The 14,801-nt window shown below is 42.9% G+C and overlaps 1 protein-coding gene across 1 annotated transcript in view; it reads left to right on the top strand.

The window, feature by feature from the left end:
• The window catches only part of LOC146219512 (NACHT, LRR and PYD domains-containing protein 12-like), a 59,613-nt gene that overhangs the window by 28,993 nt on the left and 15,819 nt on the right, over positions 1-14,801 (top strand). Inside the window, exon 9 of the mRNA XM_084695280.1 lies at positions 3,323-3,496. Within this exon, the coding sequence (XP_084551406.1) occupies positions 3,323-3,496 (174 nt within the window). The remainder of the gene's footprint in view (positions 1-3,322; positions 3,497-14,801) is intronic.

Here is a 14,801-nt window from a genome sequence, read left to right as displayed (position 1 = left end):
GTACAGTGAGGTACAGTAGTGCAATGTTACTGATAGTGCGACCAGTAGCTGAAAGTGACAGTATATAAGTGACTAGTGTGCAGTAAATCGATGCCCATATCAGTGTCCATTCAGAAGCCTGATGGCCCTTGGGTAGAAACTGTTGTCCAGTCTGCGTGTGCGCGACCGGATGCTGCAGTAACGCCTGCCAGAAGGCAACGGGGTAAAGAGACTGAAGGATGGGTGGGAACAGTCTCTTAGAATCCTGCCGGCTTTCCTTAGGCAACGTGTGTGGTAGGTGTCCTGTAGGGCTGGGAGCTTTCTGCCGATGATTAACTCAGCAGAACGGACCACACTTCGTAGGGCACTGCGGTCCCTGTCTGTGCAGCTCCCATACCACACTGTAATACAACCAGTCAGAATGCTCTCGATAGTGCATCTGTAAAAGTTAGTGAGGATGACTGAGTCCATACCAAACTTCTTCAGTCTCCTCAGGAAGAAGAGGCGCTTACGGGCCGCTTTGACCACCTTGTCCGTGTGAACAGACCAGGTGATGTCATTGCTGATGTTCAACCCGAGGAACTTGAAGCAGCTGACCTTCTCCGCTTCCGATCCATTGGTGAGTAGGGGTGCATGCTCCTCCTCCTGCCGCCTCTAGGTCAAGCGCTTAGCGGCATGCATAAACTGTGTCTGAGCAGGGTGCACAGGATCATCAGTACATAAGAACCTCACATGCTGCTATCCCTGCATTTCAGTTGCACATTCCATTTTCCTCTGAACATTTAGAATTGCCAAGATGTATATATTGTTACAGTTGTGTGAAAGAAGTTCAATGGAATGTTGAATCTATAAGCACTATCAGTTAGCTAACAATTTACAGCAACACCACCACACTAAGGGGCCAATAAAATTGATTGATGTGATCTTATAATATTACTAATACAAATATAAATGGAAAAACACGACTAAGCTTACAGCATTTTGACATTAGTTTATTTAGCCTGTAGATATCAGTAGGCCCTAAAAAATTAGATGCATTGAATGAAGTTGGAAGGGCGAACTCCCAAGTCAATAAAGATTAATTGGCAAGTTTATGAACGCGAATAACCTAAAATGTAACTGATAGATAACCCATATTAGGCTAATCGAGTTAGATGGGGTAAACTTTTACTTTGAAGGAACAGGTAGTGCTGACGACACATTTGGCCAATGACAGGCATTATACGCTTACCTCCACCCACGTGAGAAAAATCCAAATATAAAGTTGTTTTATGGTTTGTGTTTAAAAAACGAGAAAACAAAATAACACGTCAAGATCAGTTTTTCCGTTTTTGCACGTCACGGACCCGGGCAGAACACGAAAACGTAAATGCATTTCTGGAAATGCATTTGGATTTGAATTGTGATCACGATTTTGCAGCCACGTTCTTAAAATGAAAACGCATTTCTGGAAATGCATTTTCATTTTCAAATTTTACATTTCAAATAGAATTTTGGTATCTATTTGCTTGGGCATATTTTGAAAATTAAATTTCAAATGTCTTTTTCGTTTTCATTTTAATTAAGTGAAAGAATGAGCAGTCTTAAAGAAGAAAATTAAAATGCAAATAGGATGATTGATTACAAATTTTATTTATGAGTCAAATAATGCAGCCACATTCTTAAAATGAAAAAGCATTTCTGGAAATGCATTTTCATTTGAATTTTGGTCACGATTTGCTTCCATACTCGTCATCAGTGAGGATTAGTTTGATAAGAAACAGGCAGATTTGCTGAAACACTCTAAACATGCTGTACATAATGATTGGCTTATATTTTATTTCATGTTTTTGTTTATTTTGGACAGAATGAAAATGTTAATGCAACTGTTTTTGAATGTGCAACATGATTGCAGTCTCTTTGGGTAGTGTTAACAATCTGTATGCCCTTGCCCAAAGGGAAATAAAATACAGCTTACTTTAATTTTTAACCTTAAACCTATTCGCATTGAAACGCAACCTGTCATTCATTAACCTTTGTGAACATCTGGGGTTTACCTCTTCACAATGGAAATACAATTACTTTAATCTGTGAACACCACCAGATTTATTACAACACTGAAATGTGCAGTCATGGCTTTCGCAAAGAGAAATGAGGTACTGTCATCTTCAGCACCTTTATAGACTCCTAAATCAGTAGCACACATAATCTAATTTTCTTATTGTGTACATGTGTGTCTGTGGTTGTTGTGATGTATTTTTATGAATGTTAGGGTCACAAGGAAAAGTAAGACATTTGAAGTAAAAAAAAACTTGTACTCGCTGTGAAATATTTTACTGTTGATTGTTTTTTCTAAAGGTACCTCTTGCACTCTTGTGGGGAGTTTCATGTGGATTCAATTGTAACCTGTTTAACCGCATGCTTTTATGGTTCTTCCCTTTGGCACTTATTTGGTTTTCCAATGTATGCTTCATGTTTTGGCTGCTTGCAATGTTTGGGGCTATCTCGTTGTTATGATTAGTGACCTATGCTCTTTTGTAAAGCTCTCTCTTGGAAGTCGCTTTGGAGAAAAGTGTCTGCTAAATGCATAAATGTAAATGTAAAAAAAAAAAAAAACTATTTGAGGGTTTTCTCTGCTGTTAAATATAATAGCAGTCATGTTTGACCCTGAAGACAACACTAGGTTTAAAATATACTATTCATCATGTTATTGTACATTTACCTGGGCAGTGAGTTTAGCATCTGGCGGCTGTTGTTCCTGTGGTTGACTCCTCTTCCACTACATGAAGGGTTTCAAATTAGGAATGCTGCTCAGAAAATTCAAAGCTAGAGAAAATGTACCATCTGAAAGTTAAAGTCTATTAGTAGTAGCCGGTCCAGAACAAATACATTTACTGAGGCTTTTTACAGTAATTTAGAAGCTAATTACATCAGGTTTACCTGATCCTACTCAGTGGAACAAGTTTGGCAGGTATGCTGATATTTTACCACTTTATATGTTTTAATTGTGTTTTAGTTGACTGCGGCAGGTTGTGGGGAATGGGAGGCAGTTTACAAATAGCTAGAAAGAGGCAGCAGGGGCCTATAGCCCCAACTAATTTGTTGTGTTCTTTCAAGTCAAGTTTGGGACTTGAATCCTAGTTTTTTTGGAGCGGTCTTTATGTAGCAGACGTCCTGATGTTCCATAGAACTACTAGCACCAAACTGAACACAAACCTAACCTTCCTGAACTGGGGGGAAAGGTCACTCTGTCTAATGAGGGGGAGGAGCAGCTATGACAGCACCTGCCAAATAAACCCCTCTGTGCTGACTCACTCTGGAGGCCCAGATGGATTCTGTCACAACATTGATCCTCTTTCTACAGGCTGTCAGGCTGTCTGGTCACAAAGGCAGGCTGTGCTTCTCTGGCCTCAGCTCTGAGGTCCAACCCCTTCCACCTGAGGGAACTGGACCTGAGCTTCAATAATCCAGGAGAAAAAGGATTGAAGCTGCTCTCTGCTGGACTGGAGGATCCACACTGCAGACTGGAGAAACTCAAGTAAGGAGATGTTTGTGTTTTTATATACCTCTTCATGTAATGTTGCTTAACACTGAATATATATCTAATAATGTTAATAGTCCTTGCATTTCATGATGATACAATTACAGACTGCATGTTTATTTAGGACAGTGGGTTAGGAAGAGAGAAGCCCTATATAATCTACAATAGCCTTTAGTGCAATTATGATTATATAGCTACAATCATAATTGTATTTCATGGGGTCTATTCCAGAAAGTGGGTTTAGATGAAAACAGTGAGTTTGTTAACCCTGAGATGAGGGAAACTCAGGGTTTTTTGTTCCAGAAACAGAGGAAACACAAACTCTGGTTATGTTACCATGGTAACTGATGGTAACTAACCTAACCAGGGGCCTGTACTACAAATCAAGATTTGGCGTTAGCGAGGTAACTTCAGGTTCAACCCAGGGTTTTTTGTACTACGACGGTGGATTACTTGTTACCGGGGTAGATCGCCATGGTAACATATGCTGAACGGCTAACCTGGTCGGGAGCAGGATAAGTTTGAGATCAGAGATCAACCGGTATGAAAACCCCGCCCATTAACAAATTCTTGACGATAATGTCGTCACCTTTCATAGTAGATCCTGTGCAGCTTGGTGCGCTGATACTGTAGTGAGAGGTGCGTTCAGAAGAGCCAGAACATTTAGAGACCGACAAAACCCTTTTGCATTCCCTCATGAGTATCTTTCTGAAAGATATAGATTCTTAGCAGAGGGAATTACGTATATTGCCAGCTTCTCGAGCCATATGTTGCCAATGCGACGCATTGAAGCTGTGCACTCAGTCCCACAGACTGAATGCATAGCGTTTCGTTATTTCGCTATGGGTAGCTAGTTTTATAGTGTGGTTGATGCGGAGAACCTGAGCAAGAACACGGTCTGCCGCGCAATTTTGAACGGATTTTATGATGAAAAATATATATCCAAAGTGCCCTTTGTAAAAACTTTGGACTCCTAATATGTTGACAAAATGAAAGGAGGTTTTTCCACTCAATGTTCAGATTTCTGTTCTGGAAATGTATGCAAAGAATATCATATTTTACAACGTCATCATTTGCTCATTTAAACATAGGCCTACATTTACAGGAAACTAGTAATGAAAACATTATTTGACCTACTATTAGTTATCAACTTGGGAGGTTTCATGTTGATATGTTATCCCTATTCACTGTGTCTCCCCTTAACCCCTTTGTCCTTGGGTTGCTTTGACCCATTTTCTAATCATTTCCATATCAGAAATTGGGGTTTCTTTCAACCAAAACCTTTCAAACCAAAAAGAACAATGGGTATCTGTACAAAGCTCTTCACAAGAGATACAAAAATGATCATTTCACTACTTTCATTGATTTTTGATGTTTCATTCACTTTTATAGCATTTTTCAAAAATAATAAATAGGACATTGAAAGAGAGAAGTGGTGAAAACCCCCACAAAAGATTCAAAAGGCACAACAAAATAGCCACAAAAAGGAATAAAAATATCAAAACGTAGACAAAAGTTTAACAAATACATCCTCATGTGTTCTCCCTCCCCTAGGAACAGGAAAAATATGTCAGTGTAACTAAGTTTAGTGTCGTTCAGTCATGTACGATCTCTTCTCATATTCCAGTTTTTCTGTCTCCAGCCTTCAAAACTCAAAAGTGTACCCCCAAAATGAGCAGGCAGACACAGTTTCCTGATCATCTAGGACCTCCACTTGAGAAAGTAAATGGTATATTTCATCCATATTCAGCAACCACATATGGCATACATACTGGCGTATGACTATTAGTTTCACTGTTACCTCTGTATGGCACAGTTGGACGACAGTCACTGCAGAGAACAGTAATACATTTCACTCCTACAATATTCATAAATAATTGTTGAATGAACATGGTCACATAGATTACTTGAAACATACATATGCCTGGGCTTCCAACCTGCTGCCACCAGTTGCCTAATTTTTCTTCCTGTTGGCTGCAGGCAATTTCATTGTTCTATAGGCCTTTTGTAGCTATACAATATCCTACAAAAGGGACTAATTCAGGCAATTCAGCCTTGTACTTGTTGGCCTTAAAATATTTGCAAGTATTGCCTACTGCTACTTACCGTTTTGAATTATGGTTTTATATTTATTTAGCATTTGCTCCCACGATCGTTTGCCACTGCAGGGTTGCAACTAAAATAATACAGCAACAAAAGTTGAATGTTGTGGAATGCACCCGTGTAATTATGGTCACATCTTCAATAAGTCATGTAGCTTACGCATTTACAGCGTATGCTATTTTCTTTCCAGCTTGGCAGCAGCGACTTTGTTGAAATTTGCCTGTATTATGTCTGTATTCCTGATATGCTTGTATTACAATATTTCACGCAGGAGGAGTTGACAAAGTTTGTTATTGTCTGCTCCTCCTCCGTGAAATATGCGGCTCAACTGGGGTCTATTGCAGAAAGTGGGTTTAAGTGAAAACAGTGAGTTTGTTAACCCTGAGATGAGGGAAACTCTGGGTTTTCTGTTCCAGAAAGAGTGGAAACACAAACTCTGGTTATGTTACCATGGTAACTGATGGTAACTAACCTAACCTGCTTGCTGGCAGCTTTTGTTTAACAAACCATGAATTTCCCCCTCTCTCCTCCCTCATGGCTGAGCCTGAAGCAACTATCAGACATGGGGTGTCCTTTCCTCATCCAGGGCTCCAGACTAACTTGTTTTACTAGCAGCACTGTAGCCCCTAACTGAACATGTTGGGGGCACGGGCAGAACATGTAGGGGTCTACACCTTAAATTGACCTGCAAAGCAATTATTCAAATTTACCCCATTTTAAATGTATTACTGATAACATGCTGTTGTATTTTAGTTTGCAGTGGGGCTGTGCGATATGACCAAAATCTCATATCCTGATATAGATCTTTTGGTTACACTTTACAATAAGGGTGCATGAATTATCATTCATTAATGCATTAACTAATGCATGAATCATCATCAGTTAATACATTACTCAGAAAGTACTTAATAATGCACTGATCGTGAACACATCATTTGGTAATAGGGACTTACATATGATTTACTATTAATTACATCTGGAATCATGAACACATTAACTGATAGGTAAGTTAACTACTTTAGTTAATCGTGCAAACTATGACTGTTAGTTAACTGTGTGAACCAAAACCCTGAGTTAACAGGGTAATTCATGTGTTAATTTCTACAATGGCGGTATCCATGGATCGAAACGGTAATTAATCATTTGTTAAAAATAATGTGCCTCCTCAAGTAAAGTCACAACATGAGTTACATTTTCTAATCATTAACTAATTATTCACTCGACAAATACGTACTGTCTTTTCAGAGAGACAACTTTTAAATAAACTCTAGGGCCTATTATGAGTTGGAATCCTGCATTACAGTCAAAATAACTTTTTGACGAATGGATGACTACCATTGTAGTATATGGCGTGATGTTCTGACAGCCAATCACGGGGGACCTGGGAAGTTTGGGTTCCGGGGTTGTGGCCTTAATACGAGTTGTAATCGATGGCTACTGTTTTTTCTAAAAGTAAAGCAAATGATTTACCTCTAAGCCATTGTGTAGTCTTTCATGCGGCACGGAATATGATATGGTGTCAGAAGTAGCGAACCGCTGACCATTTTCGCCCGGTGTGAGGTTGACTTGAATTGCCTGTGGATAGCCTGCTTGGACAGCTAGTCTACAACCATCGTTGCTAGCACGCACTAACGCTGCACTGAGTACGCGGACAGACTGTGTTAACGATGCAATCATTCACCCCGCCGTCACCGTTGCCCCTGACGGGAAACCTTGCGGAAAATTGGCGTAAGTGGGAGCAAAGATTTCGCCTCTATCTCTTGGCTAGTGGACTTATTGATAAAGCAGAAGGTCGGAAAATAGCCGTGCTGCTACACTGCATTGGTGAGGATGCGTTGGAGATCTACAACACGCTGGAAATCACCTTTGAAGATGCCGACAACAAAACAATGGAGGAGGTAATGAAAGCCTTTGAGAACTACTGTGCGCCACGTAAGAACACTGTTTTTGAAAGGCACCAATTCTGGGCACATCAGTGGCATGAACATACTGGTATTGACAAGTTTGTCACGGAATTGAGACAGAGGGCACGCACGTGTGAGTTCAAAGAGACTGTGGATTTGATGCTCAGGGACAAAATAGTGTTCAGTGTTTCGGATGCTCGTCTCAGGGAGAAACTGTTAACTATCTCAGACTTATCTCTAACTAAAGCCGTCGACATATGCCGCGCCAAGGAAGTTACACAAGCTCAGGCCAAAGTCATGGCGGCTGGTGGTAGCACAGAGCAAGAGGTGCTTGCAGTAGAGAAACATGGGTGGCAACGCCAGACATGGAGATTGCGCGCGAGTCCGAGCAGTGCACAGCGGGAGAAGACATGCGACAGATGTGGAAGAATGCACAAGCCCAGGAACTGTCCCGTGTTCAATGTGGAATGTAGAAAATGCGGCAAGAGGAACCATTTTTCAGCCGTGTGCCGATCTGCACCTGATGTTGCACCCATTGATACAGAAAGCATGGGTGTGGATGCATTGTTCATTGGTGCGGTCACACAAGCACATGCTCGATCCAAAGACACTGGGTGGCGCACAGCGCTCCGAGTTGGTGGGCGAACGGTCAACTTCAAGCTTGACACAGGGGCTGAAGCCAACGTGCTGCCACAATCAATAGCAAATGCAATGCCCAAGCAACATACAATGAAGAAGACCAACACTGTGCTTGTAGCCTATGGCGGCACCCGCATCAAACCCAAGGGTATACTCACGTTGCATGTGAACTCCCAACACAAGCAGGCCCTCCTACACTTCTATGTGACTGACACATCTGACACGCCACTGCTTGGCAGAGATGCTTGTGTGAGACTTGATCTCGTCAGAAAAGTAGAGACATTAACACGGCGAACTCCACCTCAGACCAAAGAGGAGCTGCTCCAGCGCTATCCCGGCGTGTTCCAGGGACTGGGTGAATTTCCAGGCATACACCACATCCATGTCGATCCAAAGGTGCCCCCTGTTGTCCATGGGTGCAGGAAGATCCCATTCGCTGTGCTGGATAGGCTCAAAGACACACTGGCCATTCAAGAACAGAGAGGGGTGTGTCGCAAGGTAACAAAGCCAACACCATGGGTGAGCAGCCTCGTTATAACTGAAAAAAAAATGGTACCCTACGGGTGTGTTTGGACCCGAGGGACCTCAACAAAGCAGTGCTTCGCCAACACTACTCCATACCCACACCCGAGGATGTTCAATGCCAGCTGGCAGGAAAGACCGTATTTACAATTCTTGATGAAAAGGATGGGTATTGGCAAATAAAACTCGATGAGGAGTCAGCTGACCTGTGCACGTTCAACACCCCCTGGGGGCGGTACCAGTTTACGCGCCTGCCGTTTGGCATTAAAAGTGCAAGTGAGGTGTTCCAGCAAACTAATACGGAAAGTTTTGGTGACATTGCAGGAGTCCACATTATTGCAGATGACATGATAATAGCAGCAGCCACAAAGGAAGAATATGATGACATCTTACAACAGGTGATGGACAGAGCGGTCAAGCTGAATGTGAAATTCAATGCTGACAAAATCCAGTACATGGTGAGTGAAGTGAAATACATGGGGCACATCATCAGCATGGAGGGAGTCAGACCGGATAACGCCAAAGTGGAAGCGATCACGGCAATGCCTCCACCTGGAGACAAAAAGGGTCTACAGAGGTTGTTGGGCATGACACGATACCTTGCCCAGTATATCCCGCACGAGGCCACTCTGACTGCTCCGCTCAGAATGCTGCTCAGAAAAGACATGATGAGGCAATGGCAACCAGAGCACCAAGCGGCACTAGACAGACTGAAAGCAGCCATCTCCAACGATGCTTAAGTTTTTTAACCCACGAGAGGAAGTTGAGATACAAGCCGACTCGTCCAAAGACGGCCTGGGTGCAGTACTAATGCAGGGTAAGCGTCCTATTGCTTTTGCGTCCAGATCCCTCTCTACAGCTGAGCAGAACTACGCTCAGATTGAGAAAGAACTCCTGGCTATAGTGTTTGCACTGAAAAAATTTCACCAATATGTCTATGGCGTCTTGGTCAAGGTCCAGTCTGATCACAAGCCCTTGGAAGCCATAGTTACCAAGCCCATCGGCAAAGCACCCGCCCGCCTCCAGAGAATGCTACTCCAGACACAAAAGTATGACATTCACGTCACCTACACCCCTGGCAAGGACATGGCGGTGGCTGACGCGCTCTCCAGAGCTGTCCCACCACATGCCAGGCAAGAAGACTGTGAGATGGGGGACGAAAGGGTTGTATATGACATCAGTGCAATGACTCATCTTGATGGGTCTGTCATGGAGCAACTGAGAGCAGCAACAGAGACAGACTGCGAGATGCAGACATTGGTGAGTCTTCAGGAGCGAGGGTGGCCAGACAGGAAGAAGTGCCTTCCACTAGTGGCACAGCCATATTGGCATGCTAAGAATGACATCTACATTGCGGATGGCTTGCTAATGGTCAACCTCCGCATGATAATCCCCAGAGGCCTCAGGGCTGAGATGCTGAGGCGGCTGCACACCAGGGCATCCAGCGCTCCCTGGCGCACGCCAGAGCTGTGATGTATTGGCCTGGCCTCACAGAGGATGTCAGAATGATCGTTGAATCATGCCCCTCATGCCAGGAGAAGCTGCCTGACAACCAGAAGGAGCCCCTCCTTCCTCACGCAGTGCCTGATACACCATGGACGAAGATAGCGGCTGACATTTTTGAATTTCAAGGACGCTCCTTCTTACTGATAGTGGATTACTTTTCCAAGTATCCTGAGGTTCTGAAGTTGTCAGACAAGACATCAGGTACTGTGATAGCCAAGTTCAAGGGTGTTTTTGCTAGGCATGGTATACCCACTGAGCTGATTGCAGACCATGTACCCTTTGCCAGTGCTGAGACCGCCCAATTCGCAAGGAAATGGGGTTTCAAGATAACGCATTCTAGCCCTGCCTACCCACAGTCAAATGGCTTGGCTGAAAGGACCATTCAGTCAGTGAAGAACATGTTGAAGGCCACTTCACAGACGGGTATTGACCCTCACATGGCTCTCCTGCATTTCCGGAACACGCCGATCACGGGACTTAAATTCTCACCGGCTCAACTGCTGATGGGGCGTGTTCTTCGTTCCGATCTCCCTGCCAGCAAGGCAGCCCTGGCTCCTGCGATACCAGAGAATGTCCAGCGGAGTCTCAGGAGGCAGCAGCTTCGCCAGAAGCACAGCTATGACAAGGCGGCATCGCCCCTTCTTCCCTTTATGGAGGGAGAGAGAGTGTGCATGAAGACAACAACAGGATGGCAGCCAGCGACAGTAGAGGGAATCAGGGATGAGCCAAGATCCTATGACATCATCACACCAACAGGTGCAAGATACAGGAGAAACCGCAGGCATCTCAGGCCTGACAGAGTTGCTGTGCATAGTGACAATGATGAAACCGCAGGCCCACGCTCTGATTCCGACCATGAGAGTGAGCAAGGGCAGAATGGGACACATGAAGAGCCAGGACCAAGGCCTGACACAGAGACTGGCACAGGCCAGACAACCAGAGCAGGAAGAAGCTTGAAACTGCCAGCTCGTCTGCAGGATTACATACTTTAGTGCAGCTTGGCTGAGTAAAATGCGGTGGTGTTGTCAGCTGTATGTTTCATGACTTATCGGCAGTCACTCTGTTACATAACGCATTCGATGTTTACTTGAGGTTCGGAATACTACATGGAATATGTTTGTGTACTTCTGTTTAGCTAAGAGGGGGGATGTAGTATATGGCGTGATGTTCTGACAGCCAGTCACGGGGGACCTGGGAAGTTTGGGTTCCGGGGTTGTGGCCTTAATACGAGTTGTAATCGATGGCTACTGTTTTTTCTAAAAGTAAAGCAAATGATTTACCTCTAAGCCATTGTGTAGTCTTTCATGCGGCACGGAATATGATAACCATGCCGTTTGCAAAACGTTTTATTTCATTCGAACAACACATGCAAGGCCACCTTTCTAAGAATAAGTCCACTCGAAGTATCGATCAGATCTTCCAAATGCCTGGCTGCAACAGATCCTTGATTCTGGACCGATTCATGACGGTTAACTCCTATGTTAACTTTCCACCAGTGACGATTTCTTTAAGACTGAAAAGGAAGCTAAATGTGTTAGAACACGTTCATCTCCAAGACGAATTAGTTCAGAATCAGCTGCGTATAGTAGCAGGTCGACTAACTAATTTCCTTCTCATACATTCCCGTAGCGTCACAGTGCATTTCCCTGTTGAAGCCCAGCTTCAATAGACATCATGAAGCTTCTCTGAAGAGATGTTTCAGTGTTTCAAAACTATACGCTCATTGGACAAATGCTGCGATTATGTCCCGCCATGGACGCTCAGCGTCTCTGGGGGTGAATAGAGGAGTGGGCTGGCCTGGACGCTGGGCTTCTGCGTGATGATTGGAGGGTGTGTCAAAAGACTGCACCTCCTTTTGATTGACAGCTATTTTGTACTATAAAAAGTCGCCGAACCTACGAAGGGTTAAATTCAGTCCCATCGCAGATTTTTAAACTGTAGGAGAGACAAAGTGCGGCAACCTATTTCTGTTTTTTTGCTTGGCGAAATTGTTAGCCACATTCATTTTAGTATATACTGTTTTTGATAATTTCGATAATCACCTCAGCGCCTCTAAATAGATAGGTTAGAGCCTGTCAGCTGGCTGACTAGCTAGCTAGTCTAGGTCTAACTATAATGGGTAAAAAAGCATTGTTAAGTTTGTATGAGTGAGGTCAGTCAGCTCCACGTAGTTTGCCTTTACCATTCAAATGCTCAATTATTCTCTGTTAGCTTTCACCCTTTTCAAGTTGATGTATAATGCTGAGCTTAGGGGATAGTGGAAAGTTAACATTCGAAGATAGAAGTTCAACGTCATGAATCGGTCCAGAATCCAGGATCTGTTGCAGCCAGGCATTTTCTACGGAAGATCTGGTCGATATTTTGAGTGGACTTCTTCTTAGAAAGGTGGCCTTGCATGTGTTGCTCGAGTGAAATAAAACGTTTTGCAAACGGCATGGTAGTCATCAATTCGTCAAAAAGTTATTTTGACTGTAATGCAGGATTCCAACTCATAATAGAGTTTATTTAAAAGTTGTCTCTGAAAAAACAGTAAGTATTTGTCGAGTGAATAATTAGTTAATGATTAGTGAATGTAATTCATGTTGTGACTTTACCTGAGGAGGCACATTACTATTAACAAATGATTAATTACCGTCTCAATCCATGGATACCGCCATTTTTTTAATTAACACATGAATTACCCTGTTAACTCAGGGTTTTGGTTCACACAGTTAGCTAACAGTCATAGTTTGCACGATTAACTAAAGTAGTTAACTCACCTATCAGTTAATGTGTTAATGTCAATAGGAATTGATACATGATTCCAGATTTAATTAAAAGTAAATCATATGTGACTCCCTATTACCAAATGATGTGTTCATGATCAGTGCATCATTAAGTACTTTCTGAGTAATGTATTAACTAATGATGATTCACGCATTCGTTAATGCATTAATGAATGATAATTCATGCACCCTTATTGTAAAGTGTTACCGATCTTTTCATATCCCGATAACGCTACATAAGAGAGAACATTTTGCCGCCCGCCAAAGCCGTTTTCTCGAGCGCCAAAGACAAATCCCAAAGGCAAAAAAAATCAACGATGAAGAAAATAAAAAGCTGTGTTCATCACACATGCAATGCATGCGAATATGTTCTCAATAGTATGTTTCAAGTAGACTACAGCTGAACCCTCGTTCTGTTTTGATCCATAGTAATCGAGTTGATAAGCGTGTCTTCTTGTCTGATCAATACACAACTGTGAGGTGCGCGAATGGACAGCGGCCAACTGTCGTTCCGCTGCACGACCACAGCCCGACTTGCACGAATACACCTGTACAAATGCAAATGAAATTTCCACTCAAAATGCTGACAAAAGTTTGATTTACGATTTCCAATACAGCCTCCATCGCTATTTTTTTACTGTAATGATAATATATAGTGCAGTGTTTTCTCTATGGCAACATTTCTGTCGCCACGGTATCAGAAATCAGGCTGTACAAAATGTTAGGCCGTCTATCAGCAGTGATTGTTAGAGTGCATGTCGGAGAATTGCACGGACACTTGCTTCACACCGCAGTTGAGATTGGTGTGTGCGTCCTTGAGAACTGTAAGTCGTATAACTTATGTTATCAGTTCATTTAAGCCTGTTATTGTATAAGTATAGTTCTTGCAAATTTAAATCAAGTTATCTGGTGATTTTTGTTGTATTTATTCTTCTCCTGCTAGCTAAATTGCACGTCAGTTGATTAGATAGCGATTGCTGGCCTTGCTCGGGTTTGTATTTTTTAGGTGCATTATTATGCTGAAGTAGTTTTAATTAATAATAAGTGGGTTTATTGTTATTATTTGCTACAGAATACTTAGCCTATCAAGATCAGACAAAGCAGGCAGTGTACATGCTTCAGCAAGGCCGTAGCCATGGAGTCAACATTGATTAGAAAAAATTAGAAAAAATAGAATATATATATTACATTTACATTACATTTAGTCATTTAGCTGACCCTCTTATCCAGAGCGATTTACAGTAAGTACAGGGACATTCCCCCGAGGCAAGTAAGATGAAGTGCCTTGCCCAAGGACACAACGTCATTTGGCTCAGCCGGGAATCGAACTAGCGACCTTCAGATTACTAGCCCAATTCCCCACCGTTCAGCCACCTGACTCCCATATTCATTTATACATATATATTATACCAGCCTGTTTTGAAGCCTTTATTTTTGCATTACTTGGTCGCCAACTTGTGTTTTTGGAGCCATAAGTGACCATATTTGGGGGTGGGGGGGGGGGGGTGGTGTTAAGGGAAAAACTTGCCCGGGGCACCAAATGTGCTAGGACCGTATAACACATAAGGATGACATGAAATTCTCCAGTTTCCATACAGAGCTAACCTGGTATTCACTGAACATGTCCCTGTTAATCTGTGCTGCGGAGGTTGATGGACCCTTCTCAGGGTTTCCCGCAGCACTTTCCAGTTAAGGCGGCCGCCTAAGCAACACAAGCCTGCCGCCTTACCTCAGGGGTGCAGATGGAATTTTTGAACTGGGGGGGACCAGGCTGTCAGCAAATGATTCCAACTCAATTAGTTATTTTGTGTAATATATTAACTACTTACTAACCGAGAGTGAGGTCATGCCGGGAAATATCAA

This window comes from Hypomesus nipponensis, chromosome 28 (genome assembly GCF_054491055.1).
Source record: "Hypomesus nipponensis isolate SF chromosome 28, ASM5449105v1, whole genome shotgun sequence".
In the NCBI taxonomy this organism is placed as follows: Eukaryota; Metazoa; Chordata; class Actinopteri; order Osmeriformes; family Osmeridae; genus Hypomesus; species Hypomesus nipponensis.
Note: the sequence above shows the minus strand (reverse complement) of the source record. Positions and strands in the feature narration are given on the sequence as shown.